Source organism: Lissotriton vulgaris, chromosome 2_1 (genome assembly GCF_964263255.1).
Source record: "Lissotriton vulgaris chromosome 2_1, aLisVul1.2, whole genome shotgun sequence".
Taxonomy (NCBI): Eukaryota; Metazoa; Chordata; class Amphibia; order Caudata; family Salamandridae; genus Lissotriton; species Lissotriton vulgaris.
Window position 1 is genome coordinate 386,618,929 of NC_141687.1, and position 24,754 is coordinate 386,643,682.

General features: G+C 42.3%; 1 protein-coding gene across 1 annotated transcript; it reads right to left on the bottom strand.

The window, feature by feature from the left end:
* Positions 1-6,566: 6,566 nt before the first annotated feature.
* CRK (CRK proto-oncogene, adaptor protein) lies at positions 6,567-24,296 on the bottom strand. The gene is made up of 3 exons (XM_086955222.1): positions 24,038-24,296; positions 19,881-20,413; positions 6,567-11,315 (listed from the first exon to the last, which is right to left on the bottom strand). Exons 1-3 carry the CDS (start codon positions 24,231-24,233, stop codon positions 11,178-11,180), a joined length of 867 nt encoding a protein of 288 aa, XP_086811348.1. The 5' UTR covers positions 24,234-24,296; the 3' UTR covers positions 6,567-11,177.
* Positions 24,297-24,754: the final 458 nt, after the last annotated feature.

A 24,754-nucleotide genomic window follows, 5' to 3' on the forward strand; every position in this document is an offset into this window, starting at 1 on the left:
CTTCTAGCACGATGGATGCTAGTACTTGGAAACTGGTATTAAATAGTGGCAACACCCAAAGGAGGAGCAAAATATATGAGTGGCCACATCGAATCTGGCATTACAACTCCATTGGGACAGTGGTAGCACCTGTGACATTGTGACGATACAAAACCTTTTACTGGGGTATTTTGGGGGTCAGACAATAGCTGAGTGGGCATATGAGCAGTATTACTTTTGACACTTTGGAGCTGGGACAGTATTAATGGGGGCACTTGGGAGCAGTCAGCATTTATAGGCAAATGAATCAGCTAACATCTATTACTTGAAGCACGTTAAAGAAACACTCATTGGGCATGTAGAAGCAAGTTACAGAGAACAAATGGAAAGCAGTAATACTTGTGACTGTACAAATAAAAATTTGAAATATCCTACTGGTTGCAAGTGGCCACTCCTTTGTAGAGTACGTGAAAGCTATCTGACTCATATTTAGGAACTACCTACTACTAGAGATATGGATATCAATGAGAATGTGGAAGCCACACTACCCCTTTGAAAACTGTATTATCATGCACGATTTAATGCAGAACATGCACTTAGGTTTTAAGTACTTGGGTTTTGATATGCACACGACTTTCCCATGCTGGCTGTTTTTTTTTTTTTTTTAAACAGTTTAGCTGCCACTTCAAATGGAGTATTGCAACTTAAGTGGTCACAATCACTGTTGGGAAAGCATCGCCCCTGACCCCACAGATTTAGGGCCGCAATCCATATTACTACTCTTCTTGTGGTTCAAGCAGTCGATGTTATTGATACCACTGAAAATGTGTGCATAAATGCTCCTTCTGCATCACAGGATTTTTAGACACTGTCTTTTGTGCATAGACGGATGTATGGACGTTCATTGTTGATCTCTACACAGCTTCATGTTCCACCCCAAAAAAGTCTATGTTGTGGCAAATAAGAGTTAATCTCCCCACCCCCCCCCCCCAAAAAGGCTGTAGATCCCAAAATGGATGGAACGTTGTCAACAACTCAGATTGACCTGTGTGCTGAAATTCGCTTCATCTGCTTTACTTTTTTTGCTCTAAAAATTACCAATATCAAGATTCTTCCCCCATCTTGCTTGATGTACCGAAAAGGGAAATAATATACAATCTCTTAGCCACATACAAGCTGTGTGTAAGCGCCCTGGGTTATTTTAATATTTTGTGCCTTACAACATAAGGGGTTGTCCTGGGTTCATGTTACCCAAGTTTGCAGAGGCAGCCAAAAAAACAAGCTTGAGAGGTGATGAGTGTGTACTTTCTCAAGGCTAATTTTACATATATGGCGTAAATTATTATGGTTTTGTTAGGCTGTAGCCGTATTAGGTCCCTGCTCCTAGTCCTCCGTCTTCACGATAGTTCACGGGTTGAATCCCAGGGATTCAACCCGTGAACTATCGTGAAGACGGAGGACCAGGAGCAGGGACCTAATACGGCTACAGCCTAACAAAACTGACAGAAGAACTTCTGCTCCTGGAATATTGAACTTTCTGTATTTTGGATACTACAAACTGGAAACCATAATAATTTACGCCATATATGTAAAATTAGCCTTGAGAAAGCCCCGGGGCAAATCGCCAAGAGGGGGCGAAACACGTGTCGGCTGTCCATGTTCCACAAAAAATAATAAAGATGTCCTATTGCAACCAGAAATAGTTCTGTCCTCTGTATGACAACTTGAAAGAACGGATATTATTCCTGATAAGAACTCTTGTAATTTTCTATGGAGTACACACTCATCACTTCTCAAACCTGTATTTCTACATGAAGCCCAAGAGGTCCAGAGCTTCGAGTGTGTCTCCATTCACCTATAAAAACAGCTTATCTAAGCGTTGTTCAAGCCTTAGAATCCCTGGACTTTTGCTACCTTGCCCAGCCAAAAAAACAAGCATTTACAATGCAATGGTCTCGGCATTATTAAAGGTAGAGCTACTGGCATTGCTCATGATTTTTTTTTAAATCATAAATAAATGGCATTGTCATTTACATTGCCAATAGCTTAATCGCTTGTGTGTTTGAAATTGTGTTGCCTATTGCAACAACTAACAAAAAGTATTTAACTGAAGTAACTCATTCTGAGAAAGTATATTTTGATACCTTGTTGGTTCTTAAAATAAAACTATATATTTTGATACAAAACAATTGGCCTAGAGTTCAGTTCTTGTGTGTGAGACCATTTGCTGACTGAGTGTGTACAACAAATGCTTTACACTGTCTTACTGCTTGACCAAGCAACCACTTTAGAGAGTAAGGTTATATCTAACTTTAGCCTCTGCCAATCCTCTGGGGACGGTGGGCTCTAATAACCTATTGAACTGGGGGTCATGCAAACAAAGTGCCGCAAGTGTTGGCACTTTGTTTGCGAGCCCCATTTCAATAGGTTATGGGTATTGAAAAGATTGGGGAATAGAACTGTGGCAGGTCGTTAAATTATCCCTTTGACCCTACCATTCTCTGAGTGTTTTGTAGATGACTGGACTCTATACACACTGTACCTTACTCTGGTCCAGTATATATAGAGCCACTTTCTTACAAGACCTCAAAAGGCATCCTCTAAACTGCTCCACTCCTGCATCAAAAATGTACCTTGACTTGAAACTTCAGACTCATGCCTCTCCTCCCCTCCCCCCCCCCCTTTTTCAAATGACTCCCTCCTTGAAGGCCATCCTCTGCATGCCTCCTTTGAGTACACTTATCTTTAAGACCTATGCAGGTTTCCCTTTCTGTTATTGTATTTCTGCAAATTGTCCATGACACATATCAAAGATCACAATTTCTGAATTGTCAATAGCCATGCCCACACCACCTAACTCTCCTTCAGTCCATCTAATAATCCTGCTACCATCTGCATGATTCACATATCCCCCACTAATGTTCACACCTTTCTCCTATTATTTTACCACAAACTGGAGGAAATGCATGGAATGGTTTCCTGGAGAGCAAAAGACTAATTCTTACAACCAAAAATAACCAATAACCACTGAATTAACCACTAACCCTGTGTTTTCCAGCAGTTTAATGCTTGTGCTTTAACACTTTATCAGACGTAGTGAGCACTATTTGAATGAAATTACATGACATTTTGGTATAAGTGAGATTTATGAATGAAAGGCAACATAACATACCAAACATATATACCTACCAGGCTTACAGAGGTTTTTAAAGTAAAACACTTGCATATTACCACCACTACCTTCTTGTATTTTTTGTACTTGCATATTCTAGTTCATTTTTGGGTCAGCTAGTGAAGTGGCATGCGTGACACATCTGTGCTACCGTGGGGACTACTAAGTTTGGTGACAAGATGTGAGCGGACCGTTATGCTCCCAGCCAAGCACAACTTCAATAAAAGGAATTGCTGATTATCTTGGCAGTATCGCATATTTGAGTCTCTAGTACAGACAAGGAAAAGTTTCTGATTCTAATGCACTCCCAAACTCCTGCACGACACACAAATAATGAATGTGTAGCACAGACACTGCTGTTTATGTTCCAACGAGTACTCCGAGTCAAATTTCTAGAAAACAGAACAGCTGTCTGAGGTGTATTGGACCTATTAATTTACAGGACAGGAAGCTCAACCAGAGCAGATAAGAACCCCCGCTTCTTTTTTTTCTTACAAGTGTCATGCGTGTGCAGGGTCTACCCGCTACTTACAGTATGCAGTACCACACTGGGCTCGGTCCCCATGACTGGATAACCAGACAACTCACTCCTGTTCTAAGTCTGGTCATAAAATGTTGGTGCTTTTTCCTTTTCTTTTGAGAAACACAGGTTCATGCCCGAGTATTCCAACAAATATGCATCTACCACTGGTTGTATTAATTTCCAATTCATTCCAATTTGTATTCTGTATTAGCAGCGTGGAGTATCGTACTAAAGAATGGCTTCCCATCTCAGACAGGGTACTTGATATGACGGGGACCTCTAATATCAGATCAACTAACCCCTGCCTTTTTGTCTTCTCCATACCGGGGACAGGAATAAAATGCGTAGGATCCACTGAAAGGTAGTTTTAACTATTTGTTTTTCCTCTGCAGTCTATCTATTCATACAACTACACCTATCCCAACAGAGGACCTGCTTCTGTTTCCCCAATACCTAAAGTTCGCAATAACACTTGTGGAGTCAGTGTGAGGAGCACCCCTGTGACAAAGCGGGTAGGGGGATCTTCCGACCTTTAAATTGAAAGGGCCAACAGACCGACATTCGGTCGCCTTGACAGTCGAGACAAGGTGTACTCGTTATTAGGAAGTCATGGCCCCTCGTCATGGCATTAATATACCGCTCCATGCCAGAAAAAGTGTGCGTGGGTACTCCTCGCTGCTCGCAGTCAGGGCAGCCACAGGAGGCAGGGGCCTAAACGAAGCAGCTGCCCACTAAGTGCTGGGCAGCTGTAGGGACTGCGCCTGGCACCAGCGTGCCTTCTGAGCCTCCTTCGTGGGCTCCCCAAATGACACAGATGCCCCCGAAGATGCTGGAGCCTCGTGGGCTCTAAAGAAATAACTGGGGCCTCAGGAGCCTTGTGACTCTGAACAAATGCCCCCTTTGAGCCTCGTGGGCTTTCAAAACAATGCTGCCACCACTGGGGTCGCTCTACCACCAGGAATGCCCTGGATAATGGAGCCTCGTAAGCTGAGATATAAACACAAAATGCCCCTGAGCCTCTCGTGGGCTCGGACCAATAATGCTGCCCAGACGTTGGAGCCTCCTGTGGGCTCTGGAGGACTCAAAATACACAAATGTCCCCAAGAGCCTCGGGGCTCTAAATAACAAAAGAATGACCCCTTCGGTGGAGTACCGTTCGGAGGACTCAGTGAACAATGGCCCAAAATCAGGAGGAGCCTCGCAGGCTCTCCGTACCAAATGCCCCCAGCGCTGCCAAACAGAGCCCCACTCACCGGGACTCCGGCTGCCGGTCTTCTGTTGGTGCCGCCTCTGGCCTTCACAGGGGCTCCTCTTAGAGTGCGGCGGGCCGGGCGGGCTTCTTTTGGCAGCGGGTAGGGCTCTCTTCCTCGGGAGAGCCTCGCTGGGACTGGACGCCAGGTCCATTCCGGCGGCACTTGAACCAACAGGAATCCCACATGGCAAAAGAGGGGCTGGTCAACCAGCCACTTTACGTCACCCGCCACTGGATGTTCTCGAATAGGATGCCTGTATTCGCCATTTGACTGACGTCATAGCCATGCCTCCCAAGGAGCGGAGAATCGCTGTGCACGAACGCGGTTGCAGCAGCAGTCTGGGCAGTCAATTATGTTGCTGCTGGTTACTTTAATCACAGCAAGTCAGAACCAGAGTAAAAACTGCACCGAGTAAACCCCTGAACAAGCGCTCGCCATTTTTTTAAGCTAAGCCCTGTCCTTTTCAGACTGTGGGGGTGTTTTATTGTTGAGTGACGAATGACGTCACTGTGAGAAAGAACGCAAAAAACACGCCCCAGAATCCAAAAAAGATGGGGCTTAAAGGGAGTGACGCCCATCTCCTCCAATGGCTGGCCAGCATTTACGAGGTCAGCCAATGAAGAGGGGCAGGTTCAAGCCCCCTTACTAAAAAACATTAAATCTTCGGACCGAACTGCACAAGCGCAGCATACGGCCCTCGACCTAAAAAAAACCACGCAAGTCAGACTACGAGAAGTAGCTTGTTGTTACAAGAGGATGGTGCACAAATACTCCACTACAACAGGTTTTATGAGGCCCCTTGCTAGAGAAGCAAAGGAGAAAGAAATGACTGCCAAGCAGAAGGACCCATTTACCGTTGGTACACTAACAGACCAGCCCCACCTCAGACACTTTAGGAATGCTCTAAGACCAAACAACCATGGTTTACAACACCAGTCCCAACCACAGGGTATAAGAGTACATTTTTTAACACCATAGAAGCAGAAAATTGAGTAGGCATCTGTTACCACCAGGCAACTATTGGGCAGCAACTAGTTGCAGGCGCCCACAAACTTCCATTAGGTTTCGATAGGGAAGTAGGACAGATTTGCCCAATGTTTGGCAGAAGCCGGTCTTGAGTTCACTGGGCAATGCGACTCTCTATCAGTACAAAAATGGGTGAACTTGACCACATTTTTTTCCCCATCGTTTTGCATAAGATAATGTTCTCTGAAGTCTCCCTGTATTTGAAAAGATTCCAGCTCCTTGTCAATATGGATTATGCCTAAAACATGAACGCTGTCCTGATTTTCAGTTGATGAGCGTTACATTGACCTTGAAGGATACCTAACATTTCTTTTTTGTTGCTTCTATGCATGAACTAATAAGATGACTTTTCCTTGGACAATGGTGAAAGCCTTCTTAAGGAGCCTTAAATGAAAAATAATTTTATGTCAAGGCTTGGGCTTCTGCCAACCCATTTAACTTTTACAACAAGCTGCACTAGTTTTGTAAACCAAACTAATATAATTGCACATCAGAAAACTTTGAACTTTTTTTCTTTTAACTACAGCCCCTTATTTCTTACCACATCATTTAACATGCACAATTCACACATCAAGCACCAGCAGATCTGCAACCACACTAGGTCCACAAATACTGATTTTGGCCACTTTTTTATTGTTCTACCCATAAAGATGAACATACATAATGCATGCGAATAGTGTTATAATACAATGGCACGTTTTATATTCTTGCTTCAGATAGTCTCTTTTACAAAACATTACCAAAAGGCAGTGTTATTAACATGGATTAAAAAAATCTATTTGCATTATTAACAAAAGAAGTTCCAACAGATCAATAGGAGTCCTCACCAGGTCAAATATTAGTACAAAAATGTTGGGTATTGTTGACATAATACAATTTAGCAGCTGACTTTAAAGGTTACATTTATTATAAGTAACGTGAGAAGGTGAAGAGTTGAAACTGCAGAGACTCTAAAGGGAGCACAGTGTACGGCACCTAGTGGTCCAAAATGGAGTGCATAGCCTAAATGAGGGCCTGTTACTGTGACATATGGAGTCAGAGAATGGCCTATGAGCGACATGGTCACAAATGGTCATAGTGACACACATCACTGTTACCCTTTAGTGAAAGTTAGCAAAGAGATCCCATCACAGTCACAGACGACAGGTATCCTAGAGGGCATTTTACAGGACATACATTGTCAGTTACAGCATGTCGGAGTTTCATACGGCGAAAGATTTGAAGGCATGGGACAGAGCCTTTAATGAAAGACATGCAATAGTTAAGAGGGATAAACGGTCAGCGAAATGCAAGGTCAGCATTGAGGATTTGTCTATGGTATTTGGTGTTTCCAAAGCTGTCACAGCGACATGGTGTTGGCAAAAAAAAGATTATTCACAGTGGAATATCATGTAGGTGAGAAAGGCATGTCAGTGATTGCACACTGCCAATTCATCTTGCTTTGATTTCCTCAGAGAGGACAATCATAGGCGTGTCAGTGTTCAGGAACCAGTCACTGTGACAGTGTCAGCATGGAGGTGCAAGTCAAAGAAGATTTAAAGTAATCATAATTTGGTATGAACAGAACATTAGAATGTATTCTCATTCTGTTTTCTCCAAAAACACCGACACTAGACATGTTAAGAAAGTCCACCAACGCGCACACAAAAAAGGGTCATAATTCACGCTAGTACAATGCCTGGACATCACAAGGCATATGGGTAAAAACACATAGCTTGCCATGTACATCAGATCTGATGCCACCCTGAAGTGGCTCACATCAAACACACAAACCTTCTTAAAAGGGAGCGTGCATAAACATCAGATAGTACTTTGTGCATATCTGTAACCTGCGGGAACGGGAGGGAGTGGTGCATGTGCATATACAGCTGTTCAAAGTAAAAAAGGGTATGGTACAGGTACACCTCCACTGAAGGAACTGGACTGTGCACTTAATGCCTTGATTAGTGAGTGCAACAGGCTAGTTCACAGGAATTTTTGGAGAAAAGGAATTCAAATCTAAAGTCCTTACTGAAAAAGAAGGCTGTGCTTATTATGGCTTTTCTAGACAAGTAGGTTATGCATACCTAAGCCTTCCTAAAAATGCAGACGTGTATACAAAGACCATAAAGAAGGATGTGCAACAACATATCTGAAGCTGTAGAACTGGATTGGATGGAGTACGTGTAAGGCTTCTGCTACAGAGGGGGAGCGGGCGGTGGCTTGAGGCACAGGTGGAAGATGAGCATCACTAAAAGGGCTTTGTTACGACAGCTGTATCCGTTAATAGAATTACCATTAACCCTTTGTAACCAAGTTTTCTATAGAATTCACTGCTTTGTCTCAAAATCAGCAGTGTGCTAAAAACAACAAAAAAAGATTACTCTGCAGCCTCTAGCACAAGAGTGCATAGTGCTATAGATATTAAGTTCACATGTGTTCAGTCTTGATTTCTGAGCAATAGGTATGTTTTGTTCTGGTTCATGTTACAGTCCTACAAATAATTTGTTCCGATCTCCCTCAGCACTATAGGTACATTACAGTTTAAAAACATAAAACAAGTGTCTGTTGCTCCCAAACGAAGTAGAAAAACGCACTTCGGTCCTCAGAAAAGTAATTTGCTAACTTTTTTTTACTGGAATGCAAAAACAACATTTTGCTGGTGGAGTGCTTAAGAGTTCATGTGCTGCGTCACTAGGACAGTAAACTCAATACCCCAACTTTACTACGAAGGCAGACGGTCTATAAAGGCCTCCCAAAAATTCTACAACGAAAATGATGCACCACACTGTAATTATGGCGTGCAGTGAGCCTAAAGCTCCAGCCCTATAATTTGCAGATTTAGTTTAGAGGTACACTATAAGAGATGATTCCATGAATCATTGAAGACCAGCAGATCCCATGAACAGATGCAAGCTCAGGGTTACTTGATCAAAGATGAGCAGTACATTCACTTCCTCTACTAAAGTGTGCTTTAATATTATAATTGTATAATTAACTTTGGCACAATACTAGATGGGTTATTCTCAAAAAATACCATGTAAGTTGTCAACGACCATCTGGCACCAGTCAAACAAACAGTTCAGTATCTGACAGCCAGAAATTACACACCATTCTAAAGTGGACAATTACAGCACATTTGACGTCAGGAAGACCGAATTAGGGATCGAATACAAAAAAAAATCAATTTTAGTCTTGCAAGTTTGTCTCAGATTTTCCACGTATATGTGCAGCCCAGGTCTACAGCAAGCAACTAGTTAACCTGCCTAGCGCTAGAAAAATATTTCTGCATTAGGCCTTTATGACAATACTAGTGGCTGAAACAAGCTCAAAACCTACTGATCATCTGCAGGCAAGGGACCATTACAGCCTACCTGTTACACCTACCCTGTACATTGTGTAGCGTGAACGTAGTTTTTGATGACAACAAATAGCCTTCAATAATTAATTGGATTTCAAATGAAGAACTTTCACATTGACGTTAATAGGCACGTTGGTACTTTTGTAGACGTAACCCTCACAGAAAGTTGCAGCAAGAAGAAACCAGGCATCCCTAAAATTTTGAGTTCACAATCCGAATTGGGGAAGCATAAGCTTTTTTTTTTATTAAAAGAATAATAAAACTGATTTCAAAGCACAGGGAACCTTGCAAATAAAATGCTAAATGTAAAGGAAGTTCACTATTCTCCCAAAACGAAAATTATCCCACGGTGTACTCTCAAACACCTAAACTGTAGCAAGGCTCTAAAAGAACTTACAATAACTTAAAAAGACACAAGCCTGTAAGGGTAAGACAGCGTTAACAATTCTCTCCAGACCACTCCTTTTATACTAAATGTCTTAAAATTATTGGTCTTCTTAACAAAATGGGATTAATGTAGGGGAAAGGTTTGAAAAATAATGCAGGTCCTAAACATAATTAACTTACGCCAAGAATGTCTTCCTGTAGCCAGGAGCAATGTGCTTATTATAACCCGTTATTACATACTGAGCTAAAGCGCATAGCTTTAAAATGGCATGCAACAGTACTGATGCCCTTTAGCAATGTATCTAGTCTTGGTGCCTTGGACCGTGAGTGTATGATCAATGGGTTTCAAAAACCCTCTGCTGGTGCACAAAGAATAAATCACCACTTACCTCGTGCACTGCATTGCTATTGTGCATTTTACGATGGCCCTCAAAGCTTTTATTCAGTGCTCTTCCTCACCCCAGCTCAACGTCTAGCTTCAGGTCTATTTCACGTCACAAAGTCTATCTAGTGCACAACAACACAAAATAAGTAGTGCTCTATGTCACGGTGTGGCAAGTCCACTTCAAGGCTACCTCATACAGCACCCTGCCTGCAATGCTCTGCATCCTCATTCGGGTTTACACTAGACTTTAGATCACTTTTGATTTTAGGCTGCTGGTCAGGGGGCATCAAATGGCGCTACATAATACAATTGAAGACTTTGGCAAAGTACTGCATGTGAAAATAACAGCACTGTTGTATACCCACCCTGGGTTTACAACCACCAAAAGTATGATCTACATCTTATACAGAATAAACCATACAGTATCGGTCTGGCACAGGTCTGAGCAGTGTGCAAATGAAAATAAACAGTCATTGACGCATTTGGTGTACAAAACTAGGTGAATGTGCTTATAGAGAGCATGTGAGGAAGCACCAGTGAAGGTCAATAAATGGCAAGTGGCTCTCACAAGCCACTCAGTCCCTGGATAAGCGCCTCTCATCCAAATCAGCTGTACTCTGCTCTGCCCCTTCAGTGACTGGCAACGCAGATGTCCACAAGGTCCCCATCCTCGCTTCCAAGACAGCAGACTTCCTCTAGATGGCCTTTTGGCCGCTGCGTCATATTCCTTACTCTACTGACAGGAAAAAAGTATCCACTGTGTACTCTCACTGATTGAGGGCTGCTCTTCCTCATCAAGTGGATCAGTCTTTCGCATCGGTCTTGCTCGGGTGGATGGTAGAAGGGATGGTTGAGTGGTATAGACTGCTGGTTATCTACTTCCATATTTACCACAATTAAGTGGATCTCCTGCAGAACACTCTAAACCGACACAAATGGCGCACCCCTTTTTGGAAGCACATAACTTCTTTAACTGGTCATGTTACCCAGCTGCCTGTGGAGCTCTGATGTAAATATTAAAGACCAGCAAGCACCCGGCATCGGGAGGAAGCGTCTGAATGGTGGTCGGAGGCAGTCAGTGTTCCCAGATAGAGAGAATGACGGAGCCACACTCAGCTGAAGTCCTCGTCGGGGTTCTGTTGATCGAGCAGACGCACATGCGTGAAAGGAAAGTGTCCACATTTGTTGTTGCACTCTCCCTCCCACTGACCACTAACATTAATCTTTGTCACCTTTACTAGGTCACCGACCTGCAGGGAAAAGAAAAACAGATGTTTAGCATAAACTCCTAAGAATCCACTCGTTCCCATTTAACAAGGAAAAGTTAAAGAAAATCTGCAGACAGGACGGGGGGGGGGGAGGGGTGGGGGTGCGGGAAGCTCTACATGACGTGGAGGCTCACAGATAATGGTACCAACAAGACACAGAGGCAGTCACCAACATGGCAGACAAGAAAAGCTTATGCATGCACAAGCAACTCAATAGACAGGAAGATAGGGGAAAATATAAAATTGAGATTGTGACAAGTACCGACAAAGCCAATAGGTCTTGCGAGTAGGCTTTGCCAATATTTGTAAAGAATGGCTTAAAAAAAAATAAAAACATTTCCTCCTGGAGGAAAAGCAAACGTTTATGGTATCTCAAAACTGTACAGTGAATTTTATGTTGTTAATCTTTATAAATGTTTTTTTTAACTTTCCCTCAGGAAACGCTGATCTAAATTAGCACGGAAGTACCAGATTGTTATGGGAACCACTTGCCAAGGCCCAATTTACTTTCTGTAGGATTCAACTATTTGGTCCTATGCAGTAGCCCTGTGAGCAGATTAATGGACATCCAGGATTAGTGTCATGCCAAATACACCTTCTGTTTCAGGCACTACCCGGGTGCGTGCGGGTGTTCATTACTCCACGATGGCTGCTTTCGTGCAATATGAAGGAGGAAAAAAAAAAATCTTAAAACCTGCTCTTTGGCCATACCCTAGAATGGGAAACGAAGCACATGGACGAGAGCTAGAAAACTGATGCACTCATGGAGTGAGAAATTAAAAGCTAGATCTAGATCCGTAAATGTGAGTAATGGAAGGATACAAGCCAGGCATTTATAGGATTGTAAAGAAGACATGCCCTAGGGGAGGGAAAAAATACAAGATGGACATCAATCGAATAAGAAAGCAAATTAAAGTGATAAAATCAACCAATGGTAAGGAATGGGCAGGTTGCAAGATCATAATGGGTCTGTCGCAACCAGACAGCATGCACAGTCTAGTAGGCAAGACCTAGAAAAAGGAGGAGGGTGGAGATTGTGATTGGAAAGGGAGGACAGATGTCCCAATAGCCAAAGAATAGCAAATAGACCAATCGTCATACAGGTGGTCAAATGAACTGGACACAAAGCGTGCTGTAGAACATTTAACAAGTTATTCAAATCTCAGCTAGTATTCCTTGCAATTATAGAATATTCACAAGAAGTGCAGGGCTGCACTTTAATTTTACTCTCAATGCTGTCCCGATTGTCCATATGAAGACCGAAAAAATCCAGAAAATTACATTATCTGTAGTAGCTCAACTGGGCAAATAGATTCAAAATAGCTGAAGTCCACAGGGGAAAAAAGTGAGAAAGCAGGCCAGTCAAAGAGCCAAATAAAACAGTTAAGTGGCCAGCAAGTTGGAGTGGAAAAGACAATTTATGTGCTAAGTGGCATGATGGTCTATTCAACTTTTAGTACAAGGAACCAAAAGATATGCACACAAATATGAAGACTGTATAATCAGACACCAAGACCAATCTGTTAAATTATGTTAAGCAGTGTCCACACCTTCATAAAAGCACTGTGTTCAACAATAGGAGTGTCTAGCTGTGGGCATCTTAAAATAAAATACACCAACACTGGCTTAGAAAATATATTCACTGAAGAAATGAAAAGGTGTGCATCAAGTCAATTATTCAAATGAAGTGAGATCTGGAAAGCAGTTTGTCTAACGAGCTACAGCTCCCACAGGACATGCAGGTGTGTATACGTTGATGAACAAGGAATACAAACAATCTACAAAGCTCTCCCATCCCCAGTCCGCATGCCATTGGGCTGAGGGTTGAAATATTTATCCCAGATTCATTTGAAATGCATGATTCCACCTAACCAAACCATCCGAGAAGGATTGAGTAGGTTGTCATTGAGCAGTGTAGCTGGACTTACTAATGAGAGCCTAGTAATAGTTCTACTTTGCAGGCAAGTTGGTGCCCTTAAGATGAGACAGCAGAGGCTCGAAACAGCTGTTGGGAGTGCAGGCACGAGCAACTACAAACTGTGAAAGAGCCGTGGCCAGTACACTCTATGAATAACAGGGGAAACCCATTAGACCAAACGGTACCTGGGTAATAAAGACTCAAATAAGAAATTGGTACCTTGGTTATACGGTATATGTTCGGAATTGAAATAATAAGGAATAAAGAAGAAGTATTCCCTATTTAGTGTTTATATCACTGTGACCACACTTAGTCTATTTTTATCTTTTACAGTCTCTTGTCTCGTCATGACCCACAGACACGTCAAAGGTTATTACTGAATGATTTTTATTTTATCAAATAAGAAAGTTTTCAATATTTCTCGTTTCCAATTTCAAACACGTTTGTATATACAAGTAATTTTTTACATATATACAATAGAATAGAAGCCCTTCGTTTCCAAGTTAGGATGTCTCACTGAAAAAATAAACAAGACATTCCTATCGAGATCAAGCAGACTAATGTGAGGAAAACAAATAGGTGAAAATTATTTATACCCAATGTCTTAAAAGTCCCTCAACACATTATTTAAATTAATCCAAAATATTTATATATATCTGCTGTCTCTTTATAGTCGACGCGTTTCAGCCAATCAATTCTGGCCTCTTCAGGACTAGGGCTATTCACAATCCATCGGGTTATAGAGTCGGAAATGCTTCTCAAATTCTCTCAAGGGCTCTTTTTTACGCTGAGCTCGCTGTAAATCCAATTAATAGAACAAATGTGTGGCCGGTGATTAGGTGATATGTATCTCCCGTCTACAGCATTTAGCTAGCGCTTCAAGCGCTTCTTTGTTATTTCATTTTATTCGATCGCGTGTGCTGACAAACGTCGGCCCAGCTCGTTGCTCTCTTCCCGGGGTGTTTTGCAATGTATCTCTTCTTTTCCAAATTGGTCGTCCAGTACACTGGCATGCAAATTAGGCAAACCATTTGTTGAAGACAAAACATAGGAATCGCACCAATCGTGTGGCACTCAAGGAAGCATCTACATTGAGAGGAGACACGATTTAAGAGCAATTACAAAAAAAAGTCTCAATTGTGACTGCAAACAATTGCTAAAATAGTTTGGTAAAAGGGTTCTGTAATACAACACACCTTCAGACCTACATACATACACCGGCTATCATAATGAATAACCAAACAAAAACAGTGATGGATCACAATGGGCTTAAAACAGAACTCACCCATCGTCTCGGTAAAGAGGACTGCTTACCAAAGCTAATCAATACCATGGCAATGCCAACTGCTAGGGCATATCACAAACAGCACTTAGACTCCTTGCTACCTCCTCAACTGATAGCTTCGGATACTGGAAAAGGCTGGTTAAGCAGGCTGCCATCCATGACAATGGCCCGAAAAACAGAAGCTTCCCTAGATCAGATGTTCAATTTCAACTCTGCCTGACATAGTGCCTCTTAACCACATATGAAGACACCTTGCTCTGCTAGCTAATCGATCAAGAGCACACCTGTTTCAAATTTAACTACCTGCGAACTATGAAAACACTGCAAAAACACCCATCATATCCCTGCCCCCATTTCAGTACCAAGTTCTTCAGACTAGTAAAACCAGCTTTAAGAATGGCCAGGTTATAAGCATCAACCTGGACGATCACTCCGGTCTGCTAGGAAATTCACATCTGACTTTCTCCCCATGCAGTTCGAAAAATAATGTTGCAGATCTCTGCAATTCCGTTTGTGCATCATCTACAGGATACCTAGTGAACCATCTTCGAAAAGAAAGCCTTAACCTGGCCCCACCCTACAATGTACAACCCGGTTGAATTCATAACAGATCACTAGGCTCTGTGCCCTATTAATTTCAGCAGCACCAATAGACCACCTGGATAAACACGAGCTTAAGAAATATAATTATTATACAGGCCTATAAGATAAGAGCACTAAATTGAGTGATTGCCTCTGACGTATGAGTCTTACCCGATGGCTAGAGATTTGAAGAATGGTATGCTCAATTTAAATTCCATAAAAAGCGTAAATAAAAAACAATGGCCTAATATCATTGAATCTTGAAGTGTTCTCAATCGACAAATTGTTCTTTTTGGACACATATGTGCCTCACAATTCCTGTGAAACTTCAGCTTTATTGCTTTATATATAAATACAAATATCAGTGGCAACCACTTTCAAAATGGCGAAAGTAATACATAACCCCAAATATTTTCATGCCTAACTCTCTACTGATGACGGATAATCCAGAAACACGTGTTTAGAGATGGCCAGCATGGATCTCCACAAACCTGGTGAAACACTCGAAAGAACTTTTGTGCAAGTACACACGCTTGATGAACTGCATCCACCATAATGCTTAGGGGCGAACCCGCTGGGAGGTAAACAGCGTGATCCCACATTTGTTTCCTAATACATAAAATAGGTTGGACAGGAAGAAAGTCTCAGTCCAGTGTTCTGGCTCATTCTCTAGTTTCTTCCATTTCCCATGGATAAAATCAACAGGTGCAAGAGGGGCAGGACGAGAAAACGGTTAAGAAGGAAGAGGACGAATCAGGACAACCATGACAGAGTAGCCTCTTATCACTTGAGGTGCAGTCCACGGCCATCAGCAGCACAGGATCTAAAAAGATCAATCCACAACAAGTCCAGCTGTATCCAACAATGGGCTCTTTAACAAGCCAGAGAGCTGCATGTCAGATGAGGCTGCATCTCTTTTGCAAGACAGTCAGTAGTCATCCAATCTCACAACACAAGCCAGAAAGCTCCAAGAGCTTTCTGAAGGTTACACAAATTTCCCATGTACAAATCCCAGAAGAGAGTTATTTCCCACATGTACACTTAGCTTCGCAGGGAAACTTAGTTTTGGGTGTGTACCTTCACTCTACTTCATGCCAGAATGGGACAAGTAGCTCTCCAACACTTCTCTAAGGCGTACTAAGGGTCAAGAACCAAGTGAATTAAGTTGCCATCAGTTTTACATTACATTCTCAATATTACAATCTGAGCTCTTTGTCCCTCAATATATGCATTGTATGTACCCCTTTTCCCATCTGTTTGAATATATCCTCTGGAATTTCTATTTCCAAGGAGGACATGGATCTACTTCTAATTTTTTCACTCCGTTTTTCAAAACGGTAACTATTCCGTATATGTCAAACTGGACATGTAAATGATTACGTTTTTTTAATCCATATCTTGCATAATTTCAGTGATACCTGTCCAATAAAGGCAGTACCATAGAGAGCTGTACTAGTCTTTGGTGCCTTCACTGTTTACTGGATGATTTTAGGTGTGTGAAAACATTTATCTGATATCTCCCCTTTCGCTGGCGTGTTTCTTTGCAGTGTTAGTCATCTCTCTATCCTTCATGCACTGGCTGAAGAATAACAAACAGGGTAGAAGCACTACTGAGCATACCACTTTTAAGGGTCTGTCCATCTCAGTGTACATTGGTTAAATGATAAACAGGTGCAGAATTATTGGGCAGTCAGTGTGGTCCCTTACTTTTTACCGGCTTCTCAAATCCTCCTTTATAGTTGGTCTGCGTCTTACCGGCACTGACCTACATCAATCTCAATTCCTAAAACTCTTCTTGTGCCTGCCGAGCAAGGTCATGCTCACAGCTTATGGAGAGTGCCTCTTCACTTCTCACCTGGAACTTCCTCCAGCGCTGCCAAAGATCTGGGTGCGATGCCTATCCATGGGAGCAGTCTGGTCTTCATCTGCTCCGATGGCTACTGCGGATTATTCCCTGATATTTTCTCCTGTGATCTTATTAACCCCATCACCCTAACTCCATTGTCTCAAAATGTTCTAAAGGAAGGTCAAAGAATGGCTGGATACTCACAAAATAGGTAAACTGGATAACTACTTCAACGACAAATACTACAGGATACTCTAAACCCTTTGACAGTTATCATATTGCAAACTTTTCACTTGCTCAGGATGACCAAATCTAATCATGGGTAAATCTCAACGGTGATCAGGATGTTGAAAAACACACAACTATTCCCTCAAGACCCACAACAAAGCACCAACGGCCACCATCACATAACCCAAGCATAGAAATAAACCACAGCACATGACTAAACTAGGGTTGTACATACGGAATCCTCCTCCTGCCCATACCTAAATGCAGAGGTCTGTTGAGTCTTTAAACATCGCGTCCAAATAGTGTCTTTACTAAAGCAACAAAAAGCACACGGCCCTATTCATCTGCTATACCTAGAGTTCGATGACATATCTCCCTGTAATGGACACCACTTGCACCAACTACAATTAGAACCATTCAAAACAAAAAATAATCAAAGCCCTGGTCAGGGCTAGGCCCCCGCAGCATCGCGGAAATAGCCAGAAAGATGCGTTTCCAGGCCTAGCAGTCCGATCATAGAATAGAAAGGTACAGTCCCAAACTAGGCCTATTGGAGCCAATATTGTTGCACAATAAGTCACTCCAGTCTCCGATTTCTCTCCCAACCTTAACTAGTCTTAAGTTGGAATAACTTGGGTCCATTATTTTCTCTTAAATGCTTATTCACAACAAAACAACTTGTCGGTGCATCAATCCTGAAACTCGCAATCGTAAATCTTGTTATTTCACCTAACTTTTGCAATTCAAACTGTTCAGAAACACAATGTTGCTTCTGAGGATCGTCAACCAAATTAGAAAAACCAAGTTTTAATGTATTTTTCAGTAGCAAAATGCGAACATTACTTTCACTCTTATCAGCTTGAGGCCGCTGCTTTATTTGCATGTTAGATTTACCAAAATTAAATCGTTGTAAAAAGATGTTTAAAGGGGAGCAAAAAATACGATAGTGTACACCAAGTGTCTAAATGAATGAGGGCCAAGCATGCATGATTTTTCATGGAAAGTGCGAGTAGTCCCCTACTTGTTTGTATTTATTTGTACTCTTAAGCCTGTATCCCTACACTTGCCACAGTGAGATGAAAGTACAAGAAAGGAAACGTAAAGACGTGGGAAAACTTTAAATAACGCAATTAACAGTGCACTTGAGTGGGGGCAATGCAGCACTCTAAGACGGTAGGCAATGTCCACAAAGATAAGGGGAGGATGCTAGGTGAGAACATATTACAGTTTCAGCCAGGTTAGTCAGAAAGATAAGCATGAGTAAAGCCAGTAGGCCTAGTGCTGGCTGACACTTTTGGATTTGCAAATTAGACAGACTGGATGACAGCTGTGTGTCAAAGCTTCATTGCCTAGTGCCCGATCCAATTGCAGCCCCCCAGCAGCACCCATGCTGTCAAGCAATTATGCCCACGTTGCTTTAGTGCCCAATTTTGAACAATGCCGACAAATTATCCACATCTGTGAAAGAAGTTCACATGAAACACGTGGAGCAACGTGCACCCCGTGTCAAAGGCAATGTCTACTTTAATCACAAACAAGGCAATTTACGCAGCGCTGCCCCACTAGAACTTACCTTCTAGGTAGGCAGCTCACACAATAACACCCCTCCATACAGACATTCACATAATGTACATTTGAAATGTGAAAATTAAACCGCACACCCTTGTAAATTTCCAATGTAATCAGTAAGTTTGTTGTCACCTCTCAGCTCCAATATAATAAAATAACACCGCTGAATCTACGTACGTTATTTAAGATCACAAACTGAAAAGTTGCTTTTTCACACGTAGATATAACAAAACACTGCATGGATTTGTATAAAATGTCATATACAGGATGTACTGACCGAATGAGGCATGGCAGTGAACAAGCAAACATGCATTTGCTATCCAGCACAATGTTTGCTTGTTGATAGTGCAGTATATTACCAGTTTCCCAATGGACACCAATCCACTACAACGACCGGCAATACCTGCAGGCTAATCACAAAACAAGTTTTCTCCAATGCACGTTTCAATACATATTGCACCTTCGCTATACGGATATCTATCCGTATTACCCCTTTCCAAAGGCACAGCATATGCCTAGACTTTCCCTATCCCAGAACTATCACCTTTATAATACCAAGTGCATGAATCTCCAGTTTCCTGCAACTTGACACCCACTGTCTAAAGGCTTCAATCCATTGCCGTGCTTGCATAATTAGGAAGGAGTCGTGCGTGCATGTTGTATGCAAAGCAATTAATTTTCTTGCAAACCGTAAAAACTAGAGTTAAATATTTGTCACCCTCCAGGAACCAGACAAAAGATTAGGGAAAAAAATAAAGAACCTAAAATGGTCAGTTTCCACTAACATCTTAGCCACTTCAAAGCCCAATATACACTTTCTGGATAAATGAGAATGCTGACCACCCCTACTATTTAAACACACGGTCCATGACAATGAGGCAACAGCGAACCACTGCAAAGAAGCAGAGAATATGGGAAAAAGAAAAACAGCTGGGTGCCGATAATATGAACATGGCACATAGCAGAACTACAGTTCATACAGTATTCAAATCCTAAAGAGCACCCAAGCCCCCAAGCATAGAGAACATGTCTTCTACAGCAGCATCGCTAACATGCTGTTTCATCTGAAAGGGAAAGCCCTCACAGATAAGTTTCTTCTAGTCTGTGCCAATTATGTACCTCCAAAGCCAAGGCTGTCTTGTCGTAGGCATTGGGGACTCGCTTCTGGATAACCCTGGCATAAATAGGCCCATTCTGGAGGTTAGGAAGCGGAGTGTTGATGCTGGGTTGGGCATAGGGCCCTGGCTCAGTCCCACCCAGTGGTTGGAGGTGGGAATTTTCCTGGTTACCTCCAATCAGACTTGGTACTGAAGTAGAGACAGGCCTGTACTTCTCCACATAGGGGACAGGTATCATCCCCCTTTTTCCGTCGTTGTCCTCTGCATTCCACCACTGCTCCTCAGGCTTATCCCGAATCTTCAGGATGTCTCCCTTTTTAAAGGGCAAATCCTCGTCGTCATTTCCAGTAAAGTCAAAGAGGGCCCGCACATACTCTGCTTCTTCCTGCCTCAAAGTAACACCAGACTGCACTGACTTGGTTACAGGTTCAATCAATGTAGTAGTGTCCAGGTAATGGATTTTATAGAATTCCAACAAAGCAGGCAGCGATTCAAATTCTTGGTCACCTATGCGAAATCGGGGAGGGTTAGAACCTGAAAGAGAAAAGAAAATTAGTATTACAAAATGCCAGATGGTAGAGAGAGCGCACCAGCCAGCTCAAATGTAATTGCATGGGTTAAAATGCAAGCATCAGAAGGATAACTAGCTTTTGGAGTACAGATTTCTTCACATGCAATTCTAGAACATAGGGTGAAACTTTACCAAAAAAAGTTAATAACTGTTGCACTGTTTTGATGAGAAGGCTGACGATTTTCTACTGGAATGCACTGACAGATGCTCGTTACCAACGGTCATTAAAAAAAAGCATGTAAAACAGTTTAGTAGCAGTGCAACCCACAATTTAGGAAACTGAATTTTACGTTGATTTTAAACAATAAAAGCCAATCCCTTGCAGCAAGCAGCATGTCAGTAGATTCCACTGGATGCTTTTATGGTTTAAGCATAGTTTTAATGTAGAAACAAGGTGCTAATACTGCACAGAGGACAAAGAGGAGGCACAAGTGGCTGCGTGTTACTAGGGAATAGGTGCTGAAATTAAAGCTATTTATCCAAATATGAAACAGCGGTTTCACAGAAGAAAAAAATACGCACGAGTTCGAAGTTTATGGCACATTACATTTTTTGGTTTAATAGCAAACCCGGGAGTCAAATTTTGTGTTAATATTTGTATCATTTTCAAAACGAAAGAAAAACCCACGTGCAAACCGAACAGTAGCATGTACTAGTCGGTATTGTTTGTCGCAGTCGCATTATAAATGCCAGTGTTACGAGTCAATTATTTAAAGTCAGACGTTACCTGAAGACAGTTCTATTGTTATAATAAAGGGAATCCAAACCCCTTTTCCACGATTATATCGCTTCATCTCAGTTGTCCTATATCGATTCAATGACTTTCCTCCCTTTTCAAGACCTCATCCTGGGCAGGAGCATTTCACTCAGTGTTCTAATCGGATGAATAAATTGTATCCTTGAGATGGAGACTTTCTTTTTAAATTGGTTATTGAGCTCTCACATGATGCATGTTCTTTCTTCCCGCCCCCCTTTTACCGACTGCCCCCCCCCCCGCTGCTGTATTTTACGAGGGCCTGGCAGCTGCAAAATGCTGGTTAGCCACTCGTTTAATTTGTCTGTGGGCACTTGCGTTTACCATCTCCCTTTAATTTGCCGTTCTAACATAGCCGATTTGCGTAGTGACGCATGAGCAACCACGCGTACAAAGAATACACGCATACACATCAGCAACCACCTTAGGGCGGGTTCCCTTTCATAGAAAACCCATTCCAAAATTGACAACCAGATGGGTGCATGTGTCTAGACGCATGCTTTCACATGCCAACGTCAACAAGCAATAGTAAAGCCAAATGACATGGTCTTTTAAACTGGATTCTACTGGCGTTGTCAAAGCTTGTTCGGTTCTTCCAATTTTTGTTCGAATACCTTAATTTCAGAACTCCCTGAAAAAAGTGTCACTGTATGCAAATAATTATATTAAAATGCATTCCTGCATGTAAAATATAATTTTTAAATGACTACATTCGAAGTTAATTATAATATTAACAATAAGGAACGCTGCTTGTCAAAACGGAGTTATTTCACAATGCAACAAAATGCTGGCTGAAGGCTGGACCACAGCCACGACATTGTTAAGTGGAATCATGTATTTTAACAACGTGTAACAAATGTGGCTGCGACTATGTTATTTCAACTCGCATTCTTACTATAAATGTTCTGACTAAATATCTCCCTACGGGAAAGCGATAAAAATGCAGCATTTTGACAGTATACAAATGGTCGGAGATACAAATCTGTTTTAATCCAGCCAACAAGCTAGGCTTATAGACACAAAATAGGTAAATGTAATAAGCATGCAGAATTAAATCCGCATACTCTACACTGCTGGAGAATTCACTGTGTGCACTATACACAACGGGATTACACTGAGCAAGCAGCAAGCGTGGACATACAGTTGGGAAAAGAGGGAGCACCCCCTCGACGGAAAAGAAATGTGGGTCGGATGATATATATCTCTACCCACCAGAGACGCGGGTCGCTGAAATGAGCAGCTAACACACACCCTGGTTGCGGCGTGCTTCTTAAAAGTAAAATGAAAAAATGGTGAAAGAGCAGCACAAATCAATAATAAAAACCTACAGCAGGTTCGGGAAAGAGGTGGACAATGGGCAATTAAAGTCAGGAGTAAATACTAACATGATTAGGCGGCCTTTGACCGCAGAAGTCACAGGCCAGAATGTCCCATGGCAAAAATTAAAGGAACTAATTTGGGAACCGCTAAAGTGGCATTAATAGTTTCAGACGAACACCATAAAAGTGAAGAATCAGCAGTTCTATCCTACCAGAAGCGTGTTTTGTGGTCCACACACTATGCTGGCAGATCAAGCCATTTGTATCAGGCAAACCGAATGCAGCAGGGGCACAATTCCAAGCAAAACAGGCAAGCAGTACATCGTCCAATAGATGTTTAAGAAACTGTGACCACTAGCTATGATAAATTTATAGTTCACATCTCGACATTGTACTTTCCACGCTATTTTACTAAGGGCCATTATAACGTTGGACGTAGAGAGCTCAAATAAAGATAATGGAGTAGCTCCGGACGTATACTGGCTGGTCTTAGTATCGGCTCCAACATCCAATGTTTGCATGTTTCTCGCTTTTTATTTTAAAACATTCTACGCCTTATTGGGGAGAGAACGCTCTAATAGGTTTTATTATAGCCAGCTTCCGAAGGCTATGCCAGTTGTTATAAACTTTACAAGCCCGAACCGCAGATCAGGGCCTTCAACATATGCTATAGCCATAGGCAGAAGGCTAGAATAAAACCTTCTGCAATATGAACGAATACCAGGAGGTAATAGACCAGAACGCTCTCACTGTAAGAGAGAGCTCATTGTTTTGAAATCGCATATCTGTACTTTCTCATACAAAATATCCGCCTTTTTACAGTACTCGTACATTCACTTTTTTGCCTCTCATCGCTCCCCTTCGTTTTACTCTCTCACGAACACACACCTATCAAAATTCTCTTCCTTCAGCGCTGTCAATATTTTACACCTGTGCACACCACTTTCACACGAAATTATTATAAAGATAACCGAATAAGCATGTAGGCTGAATACGCTCGTTTCTCTTGCACTCTGGGGAGTTCGCACTACCTTAAAACTGCAGAGATCTGTGTGCCCCAGATATGAACACCCACAAGTTTAACTCACCCAGGGACCTACAGGTGACTCCGTTCATTGTATACCCTATATGTGTCATATTGCACGAAAAAATACAAACATCTGGAACACACAAATTCTCTAGGATGAAGTAAAATATAAACGGGACCTGCAGGGTGGACTTAGGTGGCCATAAGGATTTTTAAAGTCATTGTTGGCGACTTAATCAGTATTGTACCTTGCAATTTTAAGGCGATAAATGGGCCCAGGTACAAAAATCAGAAATTATACCGTCTACGCGACTAGACTAGCTGCCCCCTCCCAATCAAACTTTCCATTCTAGTTCCAACCACCAGAGCTCACTCCTTATGTAAATGTATATAAAGTTGCATTAGAATTGATAGGGCTCATGCAGCTGCTGCCCAAAGACGCCCAGAGACTCCACGAACCGTTCCCTTCATTCCCAGCAGCACTTACTCCCCCTGTTGATGATGTAGTGGGACACTCGCGAGTTTTCGGACACAGAGAGCACGTAGTCCCCGGGGATTGTTGCCGAGTCGCGGACCAGGAACGTCCCGTGGCGCTGGCCTTGCAAAAGGGCCACTGCCTCGACCCGGGTCTGTCGCCCCCAGTACCAAGCATCACGGTCCTCTGCATCGAAGTGCCCGGACATGGCGCCACCGCCCCCGAGCGCAGCCCGAAATGGCGGCCGGAAACGCGGCCTCACCTACCGGAAGTGACGCAAGAGCCGAGATCCTAACCAATGAGTGTTAACGGTGACCGGAATATCGGTCAGACGTTGCAGCTTTTCCTGTACGTAGAGTAGGTGCCGCAAGTAACATAGAAAGGAGACAAAAAAGTATGGCAACAAAATGAGGACTACATTTATCCTATTGGGAATGGAGATAAGGAGTCAGTATGTTCGGGGTTTTAGTGTTGGTGTTATGAATTGAGTAAACTCTAGTTGCGACAGATTAACACTATTGTAATAATTTACAACAATTTGGGACACGGCCAGCAGCAAGCCAGTGTCCCTCGTTCTGAGTCCATTGCCCCCGCATCGCTCTAACTATAAAGATCCCATAGAACAGAGACCGCGGGGCACGCTCCATATTGCATCATCTCATATTAGTATCAACACATCGTCTCCGTTATAAAAAACAAGCATTGGCAAAACTTATTGGTCTCGGCAAT